A 26,422-nucleotide genomic window follows, 5' to 3' on the forward strand; every position below is an offset into this window, starting at 1 on the left:
GTTGATACCCCAGTGTATTGTGGGAATCTCATGGGCCCTAACCCTAGATAAAGAGCTATGAGTAGTTAACAACTGCTGAGAGAGGGGAAATCAGTATTTTCCAGGGATGAGCCCCATTGATTAATTATCTAATAGCAAATGGTCATCCCCAGAAACATATACATGCAGGTAACACTGAATGGTCTCAGCAGGTTGTTTTTATATAGTTATTCATTTATATGTATATCTAACAGTAAAGAAGAGGAGAGTGTGAATTAGGGAGGGAGAATTTGAGAAGGGTAGAGAGGAGGAAAGGGAGGGGAGAAATTATGTAATTATATTTTAATTAAGTAAAAGTAAATAATTTTAAAAGAGAGCCAATGGGGGAATGCAAAAATTAACTATTAAAAAACTAATCCTAACAGTTTTTTAATAGTTAATTTTTGCATTCCCCCATTGCATCCCTTATTAGAAAGTTAATATTTGCATCCCTCTAATATTTTTATTTTGAAAAAGGACCTTGACTTTCCAATCCTCCTACATCCTGCTAGGTGCTGGGATTACAGGCCTGCACCACCATATGTCATTTATATGTTGCTGAGTATCTGTTCCAGGGCTTCACACATGCTAGGCAACTGTACCAACTGAGCTACAGCCCCACCATCAGGCTCTGCTTTCTGTTGCTTTTCTCTTAGAATGCAGGAATATGGTTTATTTCACGTGCTGACCTCATGACCCAGCAGCTCTTCTCAGTTCACATGTTTAACCTATTAGTAAATTCTTTGCCATTGCCTAAGTGTATGATCAATCATTTCTGTTACTGTCATAGACATCTTCCTTCTTCAAATATTTCCCCTACAGTATATGTCTATTTTTGTTGCCCAATTAAAAGTTTGTTTATTTCTTCATTAATGTGTATTGTTCCTTCAATTGTTAGACAAGCCAAATGTTCAATTGTGGTTCACTGAAATAATTGGGCATTTCATTACTATGTTTCACTGAATCTGGAATATTGGAATATTATTGACAAAGACTAAAAGTGACTGGAACAAGAATTAACTTCCTTCTTTCTACAGCCTCCTGTTTGCATATTTCTCAAGAGATCCCTTTTTACCATAAGTATTCTGACTCTCATTGGATCTCTTCTAAATTATAGCTCATAAAGATTGTCGCAATTCCTGGAAACCTGCTTGCTTCTCCTGTCTCTGTCCTCATTCACCTCCAACTGTAAATCCTGGCTGCCTCCTACACCACCGTGTTAATAAGTAGAAATCTAATTTCCCTAAGTATTTCTTCAGTGATGTAATTCAATAAGTGGCTAAAAGAATTTACCTATTTAGGCCAAGGGTTTGATTAGCGCTACTATCTTAACACGGTGATTGCTCTTGGTTGCCTGGTAGTGTTCTGTACAAATGAACCCAAGCTGGGTGGAAGGAAATGTTTTGTAACGTGTTATCAGAAAAATTCAGATAACACCATTTTTATAATAGACATTGGCTCAGATATGGTTTAAAAATTATTCCTGTGAAGAATTGCAAAAGGTATATATAGACACATGGAATGTCAGCTTAGAGACAACAAGATTACTCTTCTGGAATTGTGACCGAGGGCCGGGTGTCTGTGGCTTGTGTAGGGACTGTGTGGAGGATACAACGTCTAATAGATTAGGTGGGAGATGTCATCCCAGAGTCAGCCAAGCCTCCTTCACAAGTACAAGGGCATCCTCTTCTCTGCCATGTCTTCAGAAGAACTCCTTGATTCCTTGGATTCTTTTGAAGCAAGAGAAGATGACATATTTCTGGTTTCCTACCCCAAATCTGGTGAGTTTCTTCTAAAGTGCACTGTAAGATGCAGAAATGTAACAATAACAAACAGGACAATCATTTCCATAATACCTTTATCAGAAATTTTATTTCAAAGGGGGGGGATATAATCTTTAAGGATTTAAATTTTGTTACTTTAAATGATTCAGGTGAACTAATTAAAGTTCTGTAAAGCTTTCCTTTTTGTTCAATTTATGAAGATACATAAGTGTTGCTATACCATATGTAATAAGAAAAATAGCTTATACAAATTCCCATTGTGACTTGCACCAGTCATTGTGATGACTAAACAGCCTTTGTTCAGTTCATGCTTAATGCTTTAGAACTCTTTCATCTGCTCTAAGAAGAACCATACTTTTCTTGCTAAAAAGTTTTCCTTCAGAATTGATTCCTACATAGTTGTATACATACTGGCTACTATACACATGTATGTGCATTAACTACAATAAGGAATGCCAGTCTCTCCGCCATTGAAATTGGTTCTATGCTAATTTTGCTTTGTTATGTAATGTCCAGTTGCCTGCTACTATTTCCAGAATAGTGGTCACATGGAGATGGTAGCTACCCGGTAACCAGTTCAACAGCTGGTAGCCGAGCTGCCTTTGAGTTGGTTGTGTACTGTAGTCATCAATTACAGCAGGAGGTCCTTACTGTGGGAAGTGACAAAGTGCACATGAGTCAGAGGGTTTTTTTTGAAAACACACACACACACACACACACACAGACACACACACACACAGCTCTTAACTCCAGTTCTGGGGATTCTGATGACCCCTTCTGACCTCTGCAGACACCAGGAACTCACAAGATTCACATAAATACCTGCAGGTAAAACACTCACACTCATAAAATAAATCTGAAAAACAAAACAAAAAAGCTTTCTAAAGTACACAACATAAAACCTGTAAAGCAAATCAGAGCACTATTTAGACTCTGAATATTTTCTCAGCTGTAAAGTTGTGCCTACTGCCCTTCACTGAAATCACAATGAAATAATGGACACTAGCACTAGCCGGATTGAATCTCCTTAGGGATGTAGTCTTCATATTAGCAAAATGTCCCCACTTCCTCCTGCAAGCTTTCGTTTCTCTACTGCAAAATTGAAACATAGCCATTATTTGCCTCACCCAAGTGCAGAGTTGTATTCTTGGCTGGGCATGTGGATGTGAGAAATCCTGTGCAAGAGCATTTGTGTAGCATGAATGAAGTCGGTGTGGGAAGTCCTGTGCAAGAGCATTTGTGTAGCATGAATGAAGTCGGTGTGGGAAGTCCTGTGCAAGAGCATTTGTGTAGCATGAATGAAGCACCAAAGGTTCAACCCCCTGAATCATAAACAAACACAAAAACACTTGGCCAACAAGGTTGCTTCATGGGTAAAACCCTTGGTGTGCAAACCTGGCAATCTGAATTTGATCCAGGAAACACAGATAAAGGTCTTAGACAGAACCAACTCTACGAAGTTGTCCTTTGACCTTCTGTGACATTCACTCCCCAGCATCATGTACAAATACAGTAATAACAAATACAGTTTTAAAACAACACCTTCACCATCATTACCATCCCCTCAAAAGCACTAAAACAGAGCTCATGTGTTCTATCCAGATCCCAGGATAGCCTTTTAGCTCTCTGAGTGTAACAAACATTTGTGATTCAAAGACTTGGTTTGCATAAATACTATTCTATGTTCACAGGGAGATCTGTGTCTATCTTCAAGGGGTAAATGGGGAGGTAAAAATGCACAGACATCATGGTAACTGTATTCCAGTGTGTATTCTAACACAGGAAGGGGCTGGGTACCATGGGGAGACAGAAAATGGATACTCACTGTGTGAGTGGGTATTGGGAAGGTAGAAGATCGCCTATAAAAGGAAATGGCTCAAGGGATTATGGGAATCACATTAGAGAACATGTGTGTGAGTTGGTGATTTGAAAGGTTTAGAAATGAGTAATAACAAATTATTTTAAGACAGAGAATCAGCAAGCACCCCATGTAAACCTTTTCACTCTTGTAACAGGATTCAACTCAAAACAAGTTAGCATTTCATCGGGTTCCAGGGGTGTCACAGTCATGGCTGCTGATTACAGTCATGCTTGCTTCACTTTCATCACGTGCTCATGTTCTACATACATTCCCTTAGCTGCAACATTTAATTAAAGCTGCATTTCATCTTCTGTTTGTGTGAAGGAACCCACTGGGTGGCAGAAGTCATTGAAAACATTCCCAATGCTGGAATCACTCTCACATCTCCTATTGAGTGGGGAGATGTTTCTAAATTCAAAGAGCTAAAAGTGGTCCCTAAGAGAAGAGTTATCCCAACGCATCTAAGCTATGAAATGATTCCTGTGAGCGTTAAACAGAAGCAATGTAAGGTAAGTCCTGCTCTCGGCATGCAGCCTTGGGAATGATGAATTCTCCCTCCCCTTCAAAGACTCATTTTCTTTTAATTTTGTGTGTTTGTGTGAGTGCCTTTAGGTGTGTGTGCACACCGTGTGCATGCAGTGGCTTTGGAGTCCCAAGGAAGGCATCATATCTCCTGGAACTGGAGTTACAGAGAATCGTGAGCCACCATGTGGGTGCTGGGAACTGAACCTAGGTCCCCTTCAAGAGCAGCCAGAGCTCTAACCACTGAGCCATCTCCCCAGGCCTGGGGTTTGTAGTTTCTTGCCCTCTCATGGAGCTTGATGGCAGCAAAGCAAGTGCCATTTATATTTAGTTATTTTTCTAGGAAAAGTTATAATAACAAGAAATGCTAAAGGACAGTTTCCTCAAGCCATTATTATTAACTCGTAGGTTATTATTTTTAAAAGCCAATTATAATTTAAAAGAACATTTTCCATTTTCACAGTTTTCTTTTCCCATTTAGATTTTCATGGAGGGATTTTTGTATGATAAAGAGATGAAGAAACTATGCTTTTAGGTCACACATAACGAATATTCTCAGTTTGGTTAAAACATATCTCCACAGGGGAGGAAAACCCACTAGACTCACATAGCCAAACAAGTGAAGGGAATTTCTAGTGTGTGGCATTAGCATTCAGTGTATTTTTTTACAAATGTGTGCATAAGGAACATTGTGATCCGAAATAAAGCAGGAGAATAATAATGTTTGGAAATCGGAGACAAGACACATATGGAGTTCGCAGAATGAAGCTTCTTCCAATCATGCCAGCCATTTTCTAACCACACAAACAAAAACTAGGGGCCTGTCCCACATGACATCGCAGAGAAGATTCCCCTTCGACTGTCACTTTGTAACCACAGCTCTGCAGGCTCCCATTCCCCCATAAACAAAAGTAAACCATCAGTCAGGGTCAGAAGTCTGCCAGACAGGGAAAGCTTAACTCAGTTACACTTTCAAAACTCACCGAACCACTTTCCTTTCTAACAGGCTGTTTCTGAGACAGACAGAGGGGAGGCAGGCAGATAGAGAAAGGCAGGCCTCTCGTCTTTCATGCCTGGATTAAATCAAAGCCCAGAGAGGAAGGGAGAAAGGGAGGAGATATGGAAGTGACATTGGAGACAGAGGAAGGAGAGGATGAGGGGAGGGAGGGGGAGATACACACGCACATACCCTGATGCGTACATACATACATACATACATACATACATACATACATACATACGTGTGTGTGTGTGTGTGTGTGTGTGTGTGTGTGTGTGTGTGTGTGTAGAGGGGGGGAAGGAGAGGGAGAAGGGAGAAGAAGAGAGGTAGTGAGAGGGAGAACTTGTTCCAGTCACCACCAGCCAGGAGGTTTTGTGTTTGTCCCCCACACATGACACATGGGGTCACAGGCCTCTTAAAAGCAAAGAACCTGAAGCTGGGACAGCTACTTCTTAACCTGCACATTGACAGTTCAGTCTTAAGGCACAACCCTTCCTGAATGACCCTAATGGGAACCAAGTCTCTGCCCTCCCTTCTCGTCTCCAGAAGATAGAATAGTATTACATGACTCAGCAAATACTCTCTTATCTAAGTCAGCTGCATGTCCCTGGCTGTCCATTGAAACACAAGCTGAACATCTTGTTCCTATCAGCTCATGATGCAGTGCTGCATATAGTTGGCTATCTATCCTCTGTGGATGGGCTTGTAGGCCAGTCCTGAAGGCTGTGAGCCTGTCAAGCTTCCCCTGGCCACACAGGACTGGCTCTCGCCTCTAAGTGTTCCCCAAAACCCTTTGCTTTCATTTAGTTTCTGTTGTTTCTTCTTTTAAAAAAATATTTTATTTTATGTGTATAGGATTTTGCTTGTGTGTGTCTGTGTACCACATGTGCAGCTGGTGTGTGTGGTGGGAGCGCAGAAGACTGTTGTTGGAGGGCTTCTCTCCAAGTTCCACCAAGCACCGCAGTCCCACAATCCACATATAAAATAATCACTCAGATGCTTATATCACTTATAAACTGTATGGCCGTGGCAGGCTTCTTGCTAACTGTTTTTTTTATCTTAAATTAATCCATTTCTATAAACCTATACCTTGCCACGTGACTGGTGGCTTACCGGTGTCTTTACATGCTGCTTGTCCTGGCGGTGGCTGCAGTGTCTCTCCCCTCAGCCTTCCGCTTCCCAGAATTCTCCTCTCTCCTTGTCCCACCTACTTCCTGCCTGATCACTGGCCATCAGTGTTTTATTTATATAGAACGATATCCACAGCAGAAGACAGTTGTGTGATCTCCTTCTTCATCTGGTTTTTCTCCTTCCCCTTTTGCCAGGAAAATTTCTGGCATGGAATTTATACTTTGTGACTCATTTTATGGTGCTTAATAATGATTTTATTTTAGTGTGTGTGTGTGTGTGTGTGTGTGTGTGTGTGTGTGTGTGTGTGTTTACGAGCACAGGTGTCTATGGAAACCTAAGGCATTGAATTCCTCCAGATCTGGAATGACAAGTGGTTGTGAGCTGCCCAATGAGGGTGCTGGGAACTGAACTCAGGACATCTTGAAGAATAGTAAGAGCTCTTAACCACTAAGCCATCTATCTAGCCCCTCATGATGCTTTAGTTAAGATTCCTCTCCCAGAGTACCTCAGTCTTTCCTTTATAGCCTCTAACTTCCTTCAGTAATTCTTCAGGTTTCTCAGTTGACTCTAACATCTGTGACAAATGGGTTTCATTATGTTCCTGAGTAGACAACATAGACATATAACATTAAGGCTTCTCCAGAGACTCACTTCTCTGACTGGACAACTATTTTCAACTGATCAGTGCAGGCTTAAACCTTTGCCACTTTATCCCATTTTGTCCATGCAATGGAGTTTTAGAAGTGAGTTTGCTAAGCCTTGGGTTTCTGTGGTTCTGCTCTGGAAGCTGGCACTGTAAGAGAAGGCCCAAGGCCTGTGAGGTTGCTTGGTGTTACGTAAGTTAGAGGGGATCATGGGTGGGGCTGGGTAAAGGTGGTTCTTCATTCCTGAATTCATTGACCTTTACATATCTCTCAATTAATAAGGAACCAGGCACTATTCATGTGGACCACACATCTGGACTATGAACACGCTACTGAAAGATAGCAATGTATTAAAAGTGACTCAGCCAATTCTGTCTTATCTAGGTAAATGATGTCTGTCCCAATTGTCAATTAGAAACACAAGAACATCTCGTTCTTAACTTGTGCAATGTTGACTATGATCAGAAATGCTTCTATTGCTTTCTGGGGGCTTCTCACCTGTTCCTTTTATAATCCTGTCTCAGAACTCCTACCACACTTCATTGTCAAGAGCACATTTAATTGTCTGTTCCCTCAGCCTACACTGAGAGGGGGCTCCAACCATCTCCATCTTGATCATCGCTGTGTTCCTTGGAACTAGATCACTGTGATCATTGCGTATTGCCTGATTTCCAGCACACACTGAGTACATGTTTGTGGTCTGAATTACAGCTGCAGTGTTCCTAGATACTGGAAGGGAATCTTAAATGTTCTATTGTGCAAGGATTTAAAGTGTCAAAAAGGGAAGGTCTAGACTATAGTTTTTTCCTATAAAAATAATAAAGAGTTTGTGAAAAATCTTGCGGCATGCAAGTGTTTTCTAACATATAGATAAGCAAAAAGTAATTTTGCCTGACAATAAATAGGGGTTTTCCCATGCCTGGCCTTAAAAGACAGGACTACACTTAGCAAATTGACCTAGAAAGCTGTCCACTGGGCTGTGAGTGCCATGTTTTCTGGAGGATGGACAAAAACACAGAAAGCCAGGCCAACTCTAGGACCTCTGAAATATTCACATTCATCATGGCTGATCTTCTTGTGCACACTGGATTTCCAGAGACAGAAACTTAAGACTGTTTACTCATCAACTACAGCTATTAAAAAAATAAAAAGGTAGAATTTGCATAGGTAAGTTTTAGCTACAATTTTCTTTTGGGAAATACTTTGGGTTGTGGTTATTTTCATCCTAGAATAAATTGTTTGCATGTTTCAACAGATTGTCTACGTTGTCAGAAATCCGAAGGATACAGCTGTGTCCCTGTTCCACTACTACAAAGACAACCCCAACCTCCCGTCCACTGAAACGTGGGCTGCATTTCTAGAGCTGTTCCTCAAAGGAGATGGTAAACATAACAGTCATCATCTTTTTATTTTTAAATTGTGTTTATTTACTTGTGTGTGTTCATGCATGTGCATGTGCGTATGTGAGTGTGCTTGTGTCTGTGTGCATGTGCCTATGAGAGTTTGAGAGTATGTGTGGGTGTGTGTGCATGCACATTGGTGTGCAGAGTTGAGGACAATATTATGTTTCCTGCTCTCTCAATCCCCACCTTGTCTTCTTGAGGGAGGGTCTCTCACTGAACTTGGAGCTGGGCTGGCAGATAGGGAACCATAGAGGTCTTTGCTCTCCACCTCAGCTGTGGTGAGATTACAAACTTGCACTTGGATACACTCAGCTGTCCTGTAACCTGGATACTGGGATTTGAACTCAGATCCTGTTATTTGTGCTGCAAGTGTTTATATCTACTGAACCATTTTCCAACCCTGGCAACTATCTTTTAAAAATAATAATAATAATTTGGAAATGAAAACATGTTCCAAACCTTTGATGGCCTGTGACTATCTGCTTCTGCATATGCACTGAAGGGAGGATCTTTGTTTCTTCTAAACAAATTCTTAATTACTTCACAGTCATTTTTATGGCCTCTGGGGAGGAACATATTTGTGTGTGAGTTATAATATCTTCAAAATAGAGATTAATTCTTTATAAGAACTTAATTTTTTTTTCATGCCACTAGTTTTTTCTGTGAAGTAATTGTCCACTGAGTGGAGGACAGTAGGTAGCCTGGAACAGGAACAAAGAAATACCAGAAACAAAGGAAATACATATGCACACACAAATTCTCCAAAGAAACCAATGAACAACTTGTGAGCAAATTGATTTCATGAAAGGGAGCAGAAAACAATTGACGGTGAAACCCTTGACAAACCCACTCAGGGCATGTTGGTTCTATCACCTTCACTACCATCTCGTTTGCACCTTTCCCCTGACTCAGTGGTGTTGGGCACCTTAAAAAAAATCTTAATTCTTAACAAATATTAAATAAAGATAGTATGCCAAGATAGTGAAGAAATTAGGAGACAGGAGTTTAAAATGATGAAGGCTTGGAGGACTCAATCTCTTTGCAAGGTGGTGGGTGGTTGGGTTCCTGCAAGCTTCCTATAGTTACACATTTAATCAATAACTTTTACTTAAAGAATAAGTTGCAAAGAATTGACAGTCTAAAAATCTGGATGTAGCTGGAGAGCTTCTCTCCAGGTCCCACCAAGCCCAGCAGTCCCACAACCCACATATAAAATAATCACTCAGATGCTTATATTACTTATAAACTGTATGGTCATGGCAGACTTCTTGTCATCTACCTTTTTATCTTAAATTAACCCATTTCTATTAATCTATAAGTTGCCACATGGCTTGTGGCTTAAGTGCTGTGGGATGTTCTGTATGGCAAATGTGTTGCTCTGATTAGTTAATAAATAAAACACTGATTGGCCAGTAGTCAGACAGAAAGTATAGGCGGGACTAACAGAGAGGAGAATTGAGGGAAAAGAAAGGCAGGGAGATAGACGGCCGCCTCCAGGACAAGGAAGATGTAAGGTACCAGTAAGCCACGAGCCACGTGGCAGGGTATAGATTAATAGTAATGGGCTGAATATAAGAGTAAGAGCTAGACAATGATAGGCCTGAGCTAATGGCCAAGCAGTTTAAATAATATAAGCGTCTGTATGTTTATTTTATAAGTGGGCTAAGGGACTACCGGGGCTCAACGGGACCTGGAGAGAAAACAATCAAGTGAATCTGGAATATCCGACTTTCTGTTATTTCCCATCCCCACCTCATCCTGGGTTACTTAACCTAGGTTAAGGAATTTAATACATATCACTTTTTTGAGTTTTAAAAAAATTAGTGTATAGGACTTTCATACCTGTAAATAATGTGGTTAGGTCAAATCCAGCCCCCTACTTCTCCCCCATCTCTTCCCATTATCTCCCCCACCCACTTACCCTCCCAATTCCATGTACTCTTGGTTTAACCCACTGAACCCTACTCTGTGCAATACTGCCAGCACTAAGTGGACCCAGAAGGTCTTTAATTTCACAGCTTTGCTGGCAGATTGTTCAACTTTGGCCGGTGAGTTTCAGTGAGGCCACAGCATCTGTAACCTTCCCTGGGGTCTGTCATGACTCCTGCAGTAGCCTTGGAGAACTATGCTAGACTCCACCATCTCAATTCATCTTTCAGATACAGTTTCCTTCCTGAAATGTCACACCTCTAGCAGAAGCCTGATGCCTCAAGACTGACAGGTCTTGTATCGCTCCCACAACCTCCCGAGACCAGTGGCGGCTTGGACATTCTAACCCTGGCCCCAGGCTCATAAACCCCACACAGCCACACACAGCTTCATCCTTACCTTCTACTGTGTGCATTCCATGTGACAGAGATGCTTAGCTCAGCGCTTGGCCCAGTGCTAGGTAAATTCTATCTTATTTCACCCTCACCAGAACCTCATGTGGTAGGTGCTATGATCCTCATTTACAACTCCAAGGAATGGCAAACTTGGGAGGCCAAATAACTCACACACAGATACATGACAAAGAAGAGCCGAGATTTAATTTTTATTCCCAAATCTTTCTCCTTACTATGGTGCCACAATGTATATAGTCTAAAAGTCACCTGCTCATGAATTCTTCTTCCACATGATCGTCCTCTAAATATTTAAAGATGGTTAGCATGCCTCTCTCTGCCTTGAGTCCATCTTTGGAATAAGCAGAGTCTAAACACACAATTTCATTTTCAGGACAGACCCCAAGTCTGCTTTTTCTCAAGATGGGAAATGCTATTTTTTGTTGTTGTTCCAATTTTACCCAACATAGCTTCCCCTCCTCTCTGCTTCCTTTGTTCCAACCTGGTCATGTCCCTATTGTGACTCTGCACCCAGCAGGGGAACACACCCAGGTGAGGTATGGGGAAGGCAGGGCAGTACCAGTATAACCCGGCTCCTCTTCTACGTATTAGTTTTCTTTGGGCAAACTCATTAAAAAGTTCCAGGCCAGGCCATAATGATTTTACTGTTATTTGTAAGCTAGAGGACAGGCATGCAATCCCATTTGAGAGGCTAATGCAGGGGGATTAGGAGTTTAATGATCCCCATTGGTGCTGAGGAAATCTGCACCCAGTGAACGTCATACCATCACAGCAGATTATCTGGGAGGAGGGCAGAGGATAGGCCATCATAGAAGATTATCTTGGAGGAGGATAGAATATGGTTGTAAAACGTTCCAGGCATTTCTCTTACATTTCCTTGGGTGAATGAATAGATCTTTAGTTGTAATGGGATCTTATCTATAAACATCCTACATCTGGGTACTCCATCCTGCACAAGCCCTGTCACCAAAGCTTAAAAAAATTATTTGGATGTGAGCTATGATTTTACTGTTATTTGTAAGCTAGAGGACAGGCAAGCAATCCCATTTGAGAGGCTGATGCAGGGGGATTAGGAGTTTAATGATCCCAGGCTACATAGCAAGTTCAAGGATAGCAGAGGCTACCTGGCACCATCTCAGAAAAAAAAAAATCAACATCACCAAACAACAGCAGGGAGAGCAAAGGTCTGCTTGTGCTGCAATGCAGATGCATGTGTGCATGGGTGTGCTACACCTGTGACCTGTAAGGGGTGTTTGAAGGACGCTGAAGAGTGTTCCTTGCTTTGCTATACATGATACATAGTAGAAAGAATAGATGACTGGGGTGGAAGACATGGCACCAGATCTTGTCTAACTTCATTCTGCGTGGCTTTGGACAAGTCCCCAGACTACTTTGAGATCTGTCCTTCACATACAAAACAAGACTAACACAAAGGCACACCTTACAGGACTGTTCAGAGGTTCAACTTAAGTAATGGCTACAGTCTATCGCAGAAGTCCACTCAGCTGTTCTGCTAGACACGGGAGACTTTCGAGTAGTTTCACATGAGACAGGTGTGTATTCAAGGAGCTTACTTCATAAGGAAGGTGCTATCTGGTCTGGGAAGCCTTTTCTATGTCCTTCCCACTTCCTTAAATTTACTTGTTTTCACTTCTTGGGTCATGATTTCTAAAACCTTGTTCTGGATCTGACAGACCTGTTGATGCTGTTCACAGGATGCTTTGCATATCTATTGGGCTGTTCTTCATGTGTACACTCAGCTCCTACTTACATAAAAAGATAATAGAGTAGAGTGATATAGATAGACGTTTAGGTAATCATCTAACTTACCTTCCAGGTAGTAGCTTGTCAAGTTAAACAATAACTATAAATTATGCTCTGGTGATATCAGGCCACATTAATAGCTCAATGAAACTAATACCTTAACATTGAACATATTTTTATACCTCTAGTTCCCTCTCAAGCCTTGTCTTAGGATTGTGTATCTCGTAAGTCCTCCATTGCAGAAGGTATTGCTTTATATAATACAGTGGCTATATTTTAAGGGTGATGTCTAGAAACTAGATCTTAAGACATGCATTATGATTGGTGTCAGGTGAAGACAGAAACAGCTGGTGCAGAGAGTAGAGTGTTAAGGTAATGCATGCAGGTGGGTAGGGAGTCTTGGAGTCACAGGTTGGAAGCACATATCCAGAGTCCAAATACAGAGTTGTGCAAAGTCCTCTAGCAGCAACTAGAGAGAGGGAAGAGGATGAAGTGTTTTGCTGAGTGTTTTTTCTTTTTCTTTAGTTTATCAAAATAAGCATTGAGTTAGCAGAGGAACATTGCCAAGGAGACGGCTGAGTGAGCCAATGAAGAGAAGAAATCAAAGACAGAAGGCCGGTAGAGAACTGTTGGAGCTGTCTGTCAAAGCCATTATAGCTGCGGCAAAACAGGGGTGACACAGATGACTGACAGTGTCCTTAGTGACATCGGCTGAGAGACCAGGTTGATTGAGCACTGAGATCAGGAGAGAAATGTGGAATACTCAAAGGACGTAACATCTCAAAGAAACCTGCACTTTATAGGGACGGGGGGGGGGGAGTTCTGGAAGTTTCTAGCAATCGAAGTTTCTGACTTGCTTCTCAGGCATATGGATTGGGAGAGCATGAGCATGCTCTGCCCATGGGCATTCTGGGGAAGAGGGTAATTCAGACATAAACTGAAGCCAAGAGCGGGGAGAAAGGGTCTGGTGAGTGTAAAAATGAAGCGTGCAGAAGAGCAGTTTCTCTCAGAGGTGGATTTGTCTTTAATTTAGAAGCTAAATTTTCTTTACAGTAAAGCTCTATTAACAACTTGGAAAATGAGGCTTGTGATTTAAAAATTAACTCAATTTGTCACTTGAAAAGTCTAAGCAGTTTAAGGATTCCTCTGCATACAGTAGTAATATACTTTCATGTGGTAGTCAGGAAGGCACGAGCAGCATCCCCATTCTTTCAGCTGGCCTCTGACCATTTGAAAAAAGATGGAATATAAATTCATCTCTGATGAATAGAACAGCTGCCTTTCAAATTACAGTCAGTACAGCCCTGAAATTCATTCTTAAACTCGCTTTGTCGCACGTTGGCAGTTCGTTTCTTTCTGAAAGAGCCTTAATGGGTGAGGTTGACTACGTCTAACCAGTGGCCATGACTCTGAGACTGTTTGAACCCTGGCTGCAGGACACAGGCTTCTCGGGCAGTCCCAAGGCCTCTTGCAGCATCCACAGCTGTGGATGGGGCATCATCACTCGGGGGCCTCGGCTGTGGGTACTGGTAGGAGGTAGAGGGTGCAGATTGACCTTAGACTGAGACCCTTCTGGTGTGACATTATCCTTCCTTCCTTAAGGCTGTATGAGAGAAAAAAAAATCAGTTTTCCTTCTAAAGGTATTTGAGTCTGGGAAAAAGGTGGCCATTTTTAGAAAAGCAATCCTCTACTGCCGGGGTGGTTATTTGGGCAATTCTGAGATAAAATATTGGATGAGACTCCGAAACAGGCTGAAGCAGTGATAAGGCAAGGCAAGGCAACTCTTTGAGGAGTTTTCTATCTACCTGGGGGAGCCTGGGGTGGAAGGCCAACTCTGTAATGTCATCATAGCAGCCCCAGAATTTCCTGGTTTAAAAATACACGACGAAATAAGTCAAACTCAGAAAGACAAATACCATGTGTTTTCTCTCACAAGTGGAATCTAGATTTCAGTGTGTGTGTGTGTGTGTGTGTGTGTATGTGTGTATGTGTGTGTGTGAAATAGCACATAATAATACTGTACATGTATGAAAATGTCACAATGAAACTCAGTATTGTGAGAATGAATAAATTAACAAAGAGAAATATGTATGCACAGGATTATTTACTTGCATTTTGTTTCCTCAAAATCTAAAATCACCAAAAATTGCAGTTAGGAGTTAAATATATTGTAATTATATTATATATAATTTATTCCAAACTTTGATGTTTAAACCATCCCATGCAGTGACTAGCAGGCACTCAGGGCTGCCTTCACTCTGGTTTGCTGAGTGAAGAGGGAGCAGAGGCAGGAGTTTTCCACCCAGCACCTTTGACACTGAGACACAAGCCAGAGCTGGTGTTTGGGGGACAATAACCTCTGGAAGGGTCATTTAACCTTACTCTGTTTTGTGTGTTGAGGTTCCAGTGAGCGGCTGTCCCAAGACAAGAGCAAGCTTTCCTTTCTCATCATCACTGCTAAAAAGGTTACACTGAAGGATACTGTACATTTGAGCCAGAAGAATTTTGACAACAAAACAAAGAGATAATAATAATAGCAATCACAGATAAATCCCTAAGGCTGAATTGCTCTGTCTTAAACTAAGATATGTTAAATAGAGTATTTTTTAAATTTATTATGTTTTTTATTTAGTTTAAATTTTTGGACAATAAATATATAACCATTGTAACAACCATTTTAAAAAAGGAGTTTTAAAACTGGGTGTGATAGCTCATGGTTATAATCTCAGCACTTAAGAGACTGAGGCAGGAGGATAACTATGAGCCTCAGAACTACCCCTGGCTACACAGTGAGACCATGGGTCAAGAGAAAAGTTTAAAAATGTTTGTGATGAAAACCTAGAATTCTGAATGTCACTTAAAGAAAGAAAATGACTGATATTTAATGTTTCCTTAGGGAAGCATTATAAAAATTCAGAATATAAATTTTGAGAAAAACATATGTTTTTATTTCACTGCTACTTTTCATGGTGATAAAAAATATTTACTAGAAATAAGAAAACAAAATACTCAGAGTATTGTGAGAAGATATGACCACCAGCATCTCATACACCTGGGTGAAATAACAGTAAAATGATCTCTTCTGGATGGTCTCACTCCAGACTAATGAACAAGTGCTCTGGCTGACCACTTTGCTAAAGCTGGAAGAAGCCAGATATGGGGTGAAGCCACCCTTGTAACTAGTAACATCATAATGTACTTCTCTTCCAGTTGTATATGGTTCCTGGTTTGATCATGTTTTGAGCTGGGAAAAACACAAAAATGATAAAAACATCCTCTTCCTATTCTATGAAGAAATGAAGAATGTAAGTCTTCTCCATCAGCCTTTGCTGAAACCAAATTAAGTTAAAAGTCGGGGGGATGAAAACTGAGTGGGGTGGTGTACACCTTTAATCCCAGCACTCAGGAGGCAGAGGCAGGTGGATCTCTGTAAGTTCGAGGCCAGCATGGTCTACAGAGTGAGATCCAGGACAACTGGGATGACATAGTGAAATACTGCCAAACCAAACAGTGGATGAATTTTGCTTTCAAATTTGAAGGAATAAATTTAGTATTCAGATAAGAGGCATACTTACTTTCCTTAATTTTCTTATTGTTCAGGATTTTGCTAAGAGCCTAAAGAAAATAACTGCTTTCCTTGGCATCAGTGTGAATGACAGTGAAATGAGTAAGATCACTCGGAACACATCGTTCAGTGAAATGAAAAGCAATGCGGTTAAAGAAAACTGTAATCCTAATCACACCATCTGTGCCCTCACATCCAACAGGAACCTGGTGTTCAGAAAAGGTAAGTGGGGAGGAGATGGCTGCATCTGGGTTCCCACTGGAGAGTGCATTTGGCTCTCTCTTTCTACAGCTTCTTTCCTCATCTAGGAGTCAGCCATGAAGATTGAAAATACTTGAAAGAAAATAATTGTCACCATACTGATTATGTGCAGACTTCTGTTTTCATTGATTCCTAAACAATAGCAAGTAGATACTATGTGTGTGGCGTTGAGACTGTAGTTAGTAATGTAAAGATGAATCATGGCAATGGAAGGATTTCATAGGTTATCTACAGGTTTTATATAAGCAGAGGTTAGATGCCACTTTATATAAGCAATGTGCATCTCAGAATGTTGGTGACAGAGAATTCTGGTGTAGGTAGAGTTTCTTTGTGTCCCGGTAGCTGGCTCCCAAATAACCACCCAGAGACTATTTACTAATTATAAATGCTCAGCTGCTAGCTCAGGCTTATTACTAGCTAACTCTTACATTTTTAATTAACCCATATATTTTTTTAATCTATCCTTTGCCATGTGGCTGTACCTTTTCTCAGTACAGCATATTCATCTCCTGCTTCCTCTGTGTCTGACTGGGCGGTCCCTTAGACTCCATCTTTCTCCTTCCCAGCATTCTCTCTGCCCTGAAATCCTGCCTAGCTATTGGCCAATCAGCTTTTTATTAACCATGAGAGTAACACATTTTCACAGTGTAAAGAAGGATTATTCTGGAACCAATTTCCTCTGTGTACAGAAGGATGATGTGATTGTGATTAAAGCTCTCACTGAGCTTTGTATTCCTCATTTCTTCATAATGGACCTCCCATTGCTTGTGTGCACAGAAATATAAGAAAAGGAATTAAATCCCCTTCCCCAATAATTCTCCAGGTTTGAATTAGAAGCAAGTAGGGAAATTCTGAATGTAGAATCTTAAAAAAAAAAAAAAAAAAAAAAAAAAAAAGATTTATGTGTAAGAATGTTCTGTCTGAATGTGTATTTGTACTATGTGGGTTCAGTGCCCAAGGAGGCCAGATGGGGCATTGGATCCCCTAAAAGTGGAGTTAAACAGTTGATTGTGGGTACTGGGAACTGAACCCAGGTTCTCTGTGAGAGTAGCTGGGGTTGTTAACCTCTGAGCAACCTCTGCAGCCTCTAGAACTGTTTTGAAGTATGTAAATTTTTATCCAGATATAGGAGAAATGTTTTATGACCTGTAAAGGCAAAAATGTCTTATATGTATATATGCTTGCATGATTCTTACTAAAAAGCAAATATTTATTTCCCTTCTTTGGCCCAACTTAATATAACTCCCCCCCACCGACACACACACACAGCAAATATTTGCCAACTCATGTGTAAAATGGATATTATCTTAACTTTTCTATTATTGTAATTTAGTCTTATTTATGCAAAGTCACAAAACCAAGGCTTAGAAAGGAGCCAAGCATTCAACTCAGTAAATATTAATAAGCTATTAATTCTGGAACTAATACACAAATATTGAGTAAAACACAGCATCTGTTCTCCAAACATTCATATTCTAGACAGAAATGCACAATGCTAATAGCATGAGCAGCTGTGACTAGGACTGTGTTGAAAGTCTTTCTCTGTCCCACCAGCCAACTCACAAATAACCACATGAAGACTTATTAATAATGAAGTCTTGGCCTATAGCTTAGGCTTGTTCCTAACTAGTTCTTATAAATTAAACCATATTTGTTAATCTACATAGTTTTACGTGGCCCAATTACTTTTACTCTGTACTTCTCATCCTGCTTTCTCTTTGTCTGGCTAGTGACTCTGCCTTCCTTTCTCTCTGAGTCCTCTCTGTTCCCAGAAGTCCCACCTAACCTCTTCCTGCCTAGCTATCGGTCATTCAACTCTTTATTAAACCAACCACAATGACACATCTTCACAGAGTGTAAAGGAATATTCTGCAACAACTGTGGGTCGAGGGTGTAGGGGCAGGATCATATCTCTCCTGCAAAGGAGTGGAGATCCCAGTAGATCTGAGACTGAAAGTTTGAGAAATGGTTATGAAGATGATGGGAGAGGAATGTTTTCTGGGGAAAGTCAATGGCAGAGAGGGGGTCAGAACCACAGCTGAGTCTCATGGTCTGTGCTAGAAGATAAAAGGGGGCTTCTGTGCTGCATGGAATATGTGTGAAGCAGGTTGTGGTAGATGAGAAGACAGTGGGGCCACAGAGCTTAAACTTCATGAGAAGCCCTGTTCTCTTTTCCTCCTCTCCTTTCCTTCCTCCTTCTCCTCTCTCCTCCCCTCCCCTTTCTTCCCCCTCCTATCTCCTCCTTTCCTCTCCCCAACCTCTTTTGTTCTGGTTGAAGAAGGAACCACAGAAGCAGGCCAGTGTGCTATAAAGTGGTAGAGGCAGGCATAACCACGATTAAGAGAGCATGGAAGTAAGGCAGAAGAGCTAAGCAAGATGCCGATAAACTGTTTAGGTGAGGAACATGTGGGTCACCCCTGGGACAGTGACAGAAGTCCTGCTTGTGTGGGTTAGTCCAGAAGTCAGCCGGGGAGCCATCGGCAGGTTGTGGGATGAGGCAGAGTCATCCGGGAGAGAGCCAAGAGCTGTGGCACAAGTGACAGAAGATGGCTCTCAGGGGACCTTAATACCCACTACAATGAAGCAGCCCAAAGGGAGCCAAGGAAAGACATGGGCCAGAATCAGGCAGGAAGCCGGAGCCACACAGGGGGACCTGTCAGTTGCTCATGAGCTCGGAGCAGTTCCCACAGCGGTGAAGATGGGAAGGCTTGACGAGAGAAAAAGAAGAGGGGTAAAGGTCGCCCTGCATGAGCTGTGAAAATGCAGAGGAGGAAGACAACGTGGTAGTTTGAGAGAGGCAGGACCGGAAAAGACAGGGGGAATTCTGGAGAGGAGACGAGAGGGGGCCGCAGAGCTTAGAGGAGGTGTGTATAAGCAAGGAGCAAAGAGAAGAAGGAAAGACTGTGAGAGGTTGTGTAAAGGCGAGAGTGAATGTGAGAAAGGAGAAAGGAGGGAGCTCCAGGCCTCACGGTGATGTTTCCTTACCTCACCCTGTGAGAGCCCTGTTAACAAAGCAACCACTGTTCTCAAATCTCACCCCATAAACATGTGAGACACTCCAGTGGTGGCTAACCACCTCCATCCCCCAACCCTGGCACACATCCTCAGATGAAACCCCGCCACCACTGCCTGTAACTAACTAACAGCATGTGAGTCCCACCACGTGTGTTTTCCTTGTGTTGGATGTAAACGAGGAAGACTAGACTCCTACTGGACACACCCACTGATGTAAACACTTATACACATAAAATAATACATCTTTAAAACACCAGCAGCAACAATAACAAAACCCAAAACACAAATGGTGAGCAAGTTTTATTCCACAGGCCATAGTTTTCTGAGTTCAGAGTCATGATGTCTATCTTAATATAATCTCAGTATATTAATTTTCATATGGGCTGGGCATGATTGCTCACATCTTTACTCCTAGCACTCTAGAGGCAGAGGTAGGCAGATTTAAGTCCAGTCTAATCCACATAATATGTGTGTTCCAAGCCAACCAGAACTACATCACATGACCCTGCTTAAAAAAAATTATATAATATCAGTGTTTTTCAATAAAATATACAAAATGTGAGAAAGAAGCCATTCCTGGAATATAATTCATTTCTTTTCTGTAGGTGACATTGTCCAATATTCAACCCAGCCATATGTTTTCTTAACACATGATGTAAGATGCCTAGCTCTTGGTTACAAACAAAGAATACATTATAGTCCCCTGCTTGCAAGGGTTTGCAAGCTAATTGGAAACAAAAGAGCACAGAAAACAGGGTAGAGGTAAAATAATGTGCCATTGGCCCTAAGACATGGAGACCCCAGGGATGGAACCTGAGTCCCCAAGGATGAGGGGAGCATAATGGAAGAGAGAAAGTCAGTTCTGAGGGGTTGAGAAATGGGATGTTTCAAATTAAGAGATGCTAGCAGACTGTGTATACTTATCACCAAACGTCTCGTGTGGAAAACTGGTGTTTATGTGCCCAATTCTCCATTGTTAATTTTATAGGAAAAGGTTTCTGAAAATAAGGTGAGCTCTCCATCTCTATAGTGATTCCCAACTCAGCTTCCACTGCGCAAGCACCCAAGTGAATATCACTGTGCCCACATTGCCTCACTTACAATTTTGTCACAGTTGGACTAGAATGTTCTTGACTATTCCAGGAAATATATGTTTGTATATTGTAAATCGTTCTTTAAATAAGTAATTATGAACTGTAGAAATTAACAGACAGCTACCACAGTAGTAATTAGAAACACCAAATGAGCAAGTGAAAAACAGTCCCCGTCATGTTCTTGCCGGGAGAGAGCCACTGCTCCACGTGATCGCACAGCTGATAGATCTCCTGCGAGTGCTGTGGTTTAGGCTGCTTCCTGCCTGATAGATTTCCCGTGTTTCTAGGAGTGGTGGGTGATTGGATCAACTACTTCACTCCGAAGCAGAAGCGAGTCTTTGATGAAGTATTCACAGAGAAGATGAGACACAGCGATGTGGGCAGATGCCTGAAGAAGTATGCGAATGTGGATGGGAAGTAAAGCTGGACCTCCACCCTCTGCCGTGCGGCGCCCAGAGAACATGTAAATATTCTTTACGGATGTGGAAAGCAGGGACTTCTTTCCATGAGAAACACATACTTCAAGAAAGTGTCAAAAGTAGCCCTCGTGAGAGACTATTATCATTGTGTTTGGTGACAGTCGAGAAATATTAATAAAAGGAGGCATAGAATTCTCCAATAGCTGAACTCTGGATCCACTTCCAGCATGTTCAGCAAGGCCAGGGGTAGTTCCTGTTCAGAGAGAGGACATTACTGTAAATCCTCCATGAGCTGTGCTGATGCGGAATAGAGGCAAAGGATTAAGAGGCATAACCAGGAAAATTCCATTTTCTGCCTATTTAGACGAGCATGGCCTGTATCCCAACGTTTTTGTTTCAACATTTCCAAGTGTCTGTGAGAAATACTTTCTAAAATCACAATAACAGAGACCATCCTGTCAAACTTGAAACATCTAATGGTAGGTTCCTATCATACATTGGTGAGCATGAAGAATGAAGGGAAAATCCTCCAGCCGAACATGGCTGGAAAAGTCTGTGTTTTCTTAATATCACCTCAATTAAATTATAAACTTTTTCATTTTCCAATTTTGAAACTGAACTTCCCTTTGAAACTTTCCATGCTTGTGACTATAGTATTTTGAGTATGCAAGCTCTCTTTCAGACTCATGCCCAACACTAATCCAGTCTCTACAGCTCTCTGTAAAGTGCACTACCCCGTGCCTTTCACTAGAGGGCACTGTAAGGAACTCTCCGTGAACTGAACAGTGTTCTCCCACAGGTCTCAGCACAGTTTACTTCTGCTGTAGACTCCTACCGAAGGCTTGCTGGGGAATCAAAACTGTGTTGTGTGTAGCTCTTAATGCTGAGCTCACAGCAGGAGGTGGGTTTGCTGAGTTCAACTAAACTCTTTGATTTTTATACCCTAGTGTATTATGAATCTATGTAAATGTTCAGGGACAAATCTGTTGGGGTATTTTGTGTGGCAGTTCAGCAAGTAGTTCAATTTGCATAAATCTTGGGTGTGCATGCCTTTGTTACAAATAAAGAGCATCCCTTTTGACTTCCTGCAACTCTTTCTCTCAAAATAACGTTTCTAAAGGTTGACTTTAACCACTTTCCTTCTTCAAGTAAATGAAGTTGTTGAAGGACAAAGCAGAGTGATCCCTCTTACTGGATCTGAGAGGACTCGTGGCTGAGTTGTCTTCACATCTGCTGTTGATGACCAGCTGACTAGAGAGACAGATCGGGCTAAAAGTGAAGAAGCATTGGCAATACCAATCCTATAAGGCTCCAGATGTCCTCACAGCACTAAAATGACCATTGGCATTGAGATAACCAAGACAATGTCTCACGGCATTTTACTCTTCTAGATCGGTAAAATAATTTAGTGGGTTTTAATTCAATTTTGATAAGAATTTGCTAACAGTTAATAACCTAAGGGTGTAATCAAGAATCTGAACCCTCAGTTGGTGATCAGTCAACCTTGTGTGTGCCATGGATGTAGTAGCATGAAGCTGGAAGAATCTTTGCTCTCAAAATACCTACACTCTAGCGGGTTTCCACAGAGAATCTTTTAGAAGTAGGCAGATGAGATTGCTTCACACATCAACATGCTCCACACAGAAAGAGGAGAAAAGAAGGGATGGAGAATCAGGCAGGACCCTGGCAGAGACTGTGTGTATGTGTGTGTGTGTGTGTGTGTGTGTCTGAGGGGCTCCAATGCACATGAGAGTGAGGTGACCTGTGTGTGCAAGCACGTCAATGTGTACTCTGCTGCTTGGTTTTCTGTCAGCTTCACACAAGCTAGAGTCATCTGGGGAAAGGATTCTCACTGAGGAAATGCCTCCATCAAATCAGCCTGTAGGCAAGCCTGTGGGACACTGTCTTGAGGGATGACTGAGTAGAAGAGCCCAGTCCACAGTGGGCGGTACCACCCCTGGGCAGGTGGTCCTGGAGTGGACATGAAAGGTGTCTGAGCTAGCAAGGGGGCCAAGCCAGTACATAGCATTCTTGCATGGCCTCTGCTTCAGTGCCTGCCTTCAGCTTCAGACTTGAGTTCTGCTCTGGCTTCCCCCTGATGACGGCATCCAGCCTGTAAGCTGAAATAAACCCTTTCTTCTTCAAGTTGTTCTTGGTCAATGTTTTACCATAGCAACAGAAAATGTTACTAGGATATGACTAAACACATAAATTTGTTATTACCAAATACAACATATATATCTCACATTTTCTTTATCCATTCATTGGCAGATGAGGAGGCTAACTCTATAATTCATAATGACTAGTATGGCAATAAGCATGGATGTACAGGTGTCTCTGTGGTATGTTGCCTCAGGGTCCCTCAGCTATATATCCAGGAGTGGTATAGATTAGTTTTTTAGTTTTTGTTTTTTAGTGGCTAGGCTCATTATATTCATCCTGCCCCCTCCTCCCAAACACTGGAATGACATGCCCAGGCCATAATGGCTGTCTAGGAAAATTTTATCAGAGTGTTCTGCATTGATGAGATGAATGCCACCAACAAGCAACACCAGGATTATGTCTCAATGATGGAAATTTGGACAGCATAATTGTCAATAGTGTTCGCATCATAGAAGATGAAACACAACTGAAGTATCATTGGTGTTGCTGTCATTTCAGATACAACCAGGCTCCTCCTTGATGAGCATCTAGTTTCCTGGGGGTGCTGTTTTCCCTAACTGTAACCACAGACACTGTGTGTCCTGCTTCTGGAGGGCACAGGGCTGCAGAATCTACACATAGACTTTAGTAAACTCTGCTCAACCCTACTGCTGTCCTTTGCCTGTTTCCTGACTCACTGTAGAAATGATCAGACCTGCAGCCAATCAGATGGGTTATAAGTCAGTTCCCACAGTCCTGGGGAGACTGTGCCTCCTGACAGCCTCTGTATCCACCAGGCTACTCCCTTGTCAGAAGTCCTGGGTCCACTCTCCTGCCCCTTGCCCTTTCACTCATATTTAACAGACAGCTTAGCAGGCATCTCTTTACCCATAATGTCTCCTGTCTTCCCGTGGTGGCTTTTTGCCTGCCCTGCTGGGTGGCCCCCTTGTAGTAAATGAAGAATTCCTGAATCCCAGAGACACTTGCCCTAAGGTGTCTTTGGGTATCATTTCCTTGTGTCCCAGCATCTCTTGGTGCCTTGGCTGTTTTCACATCTGTTTAACACCCACTCTTAAAGCCTTCTCTGACACACCTGACATGCCCAACTGTGGTGGTATTGTGTTCCCCAAAATATTGTGCATCCTAATAAACTTATCTGGGGTCAGAGACAGAACAGCCACAATATTAAACATAGAGGTTAGGCAGTGGTAGCACACACCTTTAATCCTAGCATTCCAGAGGCAGATATCCATCTGGATCTCTGTGTGTTCAAGGATACAGCCAAGCATGGTGACTCATCATAACTTTAATCCCAGAAAGCCAGCCTTTAATCCCAAGAAGTGAGCCTTTAATCCCAGGGAGTGATGGCAGAAAGCAGAAAGATATATATGGCGTGAGGACCAGAAACTAGAGGCATTTGGCTGGTTAAGCATTCAGGCTTTTGAGCAGCAGTTCAGCTGAGAGCCATTGGGATGAGGACACAGAAGCTTCCAGTCTGAGGAAACAGGATCAGCTGAGGAACTGGCGAGGTGAGGTGGCTGTGGCCTGATCTGCTTCTCCGATCTTCCAGCTTCACCCCAGTACCTGGCCTCAGGTTTGATTTTATTAATAAGACCTTCTAAGATTCCTGCTACACCCCACTTCCTGCCCTCCACTGTCATTTCTGTTTGATTTTCCTTCTCCCTCATAGGCATTCTGGCTTTGTAGCATGAGCTTAAACACCCATCTCTTGCCCTTGCTGGTTAAGAGCCCCTATCCTTTGTGTTTCCTATTCACCAGGCCCAGCCAGCCCAGCCCAGCATAGCAGATGTACAACAACCATGGGCTCGCCTGAGCTCCCAGACAAGCTCCAGTTTTTAATCTTCTAGCAAGCTCACTTCTGATATAGCAATCCACAGGGATCCTATTTTTGTATTTGCTGAATACTTCATGTCTGCATTTAAACCTCATTGTAAACTCCCTTCCCCTGCTAAATTTAAGCTCCATCACACCGGACCAGCCATTCCTTCCCAGTTCAACTGTACATGGGGAGACAGCTTGTGGGAATGCATGATGGATGCTTTCAGCAATGAATGCTCACTGTTTTAGTTCACCAGGCCTGTAACCGTGAATGTATAAGCTGATTGAATCACACATGAATTACATGTGTAATTCTATTTTTCTTCCACTTTCCAAGCCACACTAGTCACGGTACACCATGCATGCTTGCTTTTTATGTTTGTTAGTATATTCTTTAAAAATGAGTTCATTTTTAACTGATATACAACCGCAAGAGTGCATGTATTAATGAGAACTGTGCAATGTTTCAATATGTGTTTATATTGTATACTTGGGTGAGAAATTATACCTTTCTCATTTCTTAGTGCCAAAACATTCAAAATACTTCAAGTTTTTTGAGGTATACAGTACACAATTACTGTCTACAGTATCTAAGACAATCTGAGTGTAGTGAATTATTCTCCTTCAAATAGAAAGGCAAGAAAGATCAATTATGTTACAAGAATATGAGCTAGACATGGTGCTGTGTGCCTATAATCCCAGCATACAGGATTGCCAAGTTTGAGGCCAGATTGGATTTTGTACCGAGTTCAAGACCAGCCTTACCTACAGAATGAGTTTGAGGCCAGCCTGGGCTAGAGTGAGCTCCTGTGCCGCACTATGGCATTCATATGATATGTATTTTTAAATTTCTTCTGTGTATACATATTCATGTGTATGTGTACAGATGTATGTGTGTGTATGTGTACAGATGTATGTGTGTGTATGTGTACAGATGTATGTGTGTGTATACAGATGTGTGTGTGTGTGTGTGTGTGTGTGTGTGTGTGTGCAGAGTCAATGTTGGGTATCTTCCTCAATCAATCTTTTTTTTTTTTTTTTTTTTGAGATGGGATTCCTGTTGCTGGAGGGCTTCTCTCCAGCTTCCACCAAACCCCGCAGCCCCACAATCCACGTATAAAATAAACACTTAGACACTTATATTACTTATTAAACTGTATGGCCATGGCAGGCTTCTTGCTAACTGTTCTTTTATCTTAAATTAACTCATTTCTATAAATCTATACCTTGCCACGTGGCTGGTGGCTTACCGGCGTCTTTACATGCTGCTTCTCCTGGCGGTGGCTGCAGTGTCTCTCCTCCTTCTTCCTGTTTCCCCAATTCTCCTCTCTCCTTGTCCCACCTATACTTCCTGTCTGATCACTGGCCATCAGTGTTTTATTTATATAGAATGATATCTACAGCACTTCCCCTTTTCTTCTTTTTTTAAAAAGGAAGGTTTTAACTTTAACATGGTAAAATTACATATAACAATACAATTATCGAGCAAGAATTGCAGTTACAATATTAAAGAAGATGTCCTATCTATCTTAAATTTGTGAGTTTAAGGTTTTATATCTAACTTATCTTTTATCATAACTGAGGAAATTACAACTATCTAGTCTTCAACCACATCAA

General features: G+C 41.8%; 1 protein-coding gene across 1 annotated transcript; it reads left to right on the forward strand.

The window, feature by feature from the left end:
• The first annotated feature begins 1,386 nt into the window (after window positions 1-1,386).
• On the forward strand, window positions 1,387-21,824 carry LOC114700278 (sulfotransferase 6B1-like). The gene is made up of 6 exons (XM_028879861.2): window positions 1,387-1,799; window positions 3,988-4,172; window positions 8,216-8,342; window positions 15,681-15,775; window positions 16,071-16,257; window positions 20,693-21,824. The coding sequence occupies exons 1-6, from the start codon at window positions 1,655-1,657 to the stop codon at window positions 20,824-20,826; spliced, it is 873 nt and encodes a 290-aa protein (XP_028735694.1). The 5' UTR covers window positions 1,387-1,654; the 3' UTR covers window positions 20,827-21,824.
• Window positions 21,825-26,422: the final 4,598 nt, after the last annotated feature.

The sequence above is a fragment of the Peromyscus leucopus genome, chromosome 3 (assembly GCF_004664715.2).
Source record: "Peromyscus leucopus breed LL Stock chromosome 3, UCI_PerLeu_2.1, whole genome shotgun sequence".
Taxonomy (NCBI): Eukaryota; Metazoa; Chordata; class Mammalia; order Rodentia; family Cricetidae; genus Peromyscus; species Peromyscus leucopus.

Excerpts from the sequence above, each read along its gene's own strand:
- LOC114700278 (XM_028879861.2), top strand. The coding sequence starts at position 1,655 with ATGTCATCCCAGAGTCAGCCAAGCCTCCTTCACAAGTACAAGGGCATC. Across the intron at positions 1,800-3,987 it reads GGTTTCCTACCCCAAATCTG|GAACCCACTGGGTGGCAGAA; the intron begins GTGAGTTTCTTC and ends GTTTGTGTGAAG. Across the intron at positions 16,258-20,692 it reads GAACCTGGTGTTCAGAAAAG|GAGTGGTGGGTGATTGGATC; the intron begins GTAAGTGGGGAG and ends CCGTGTTTCTAG.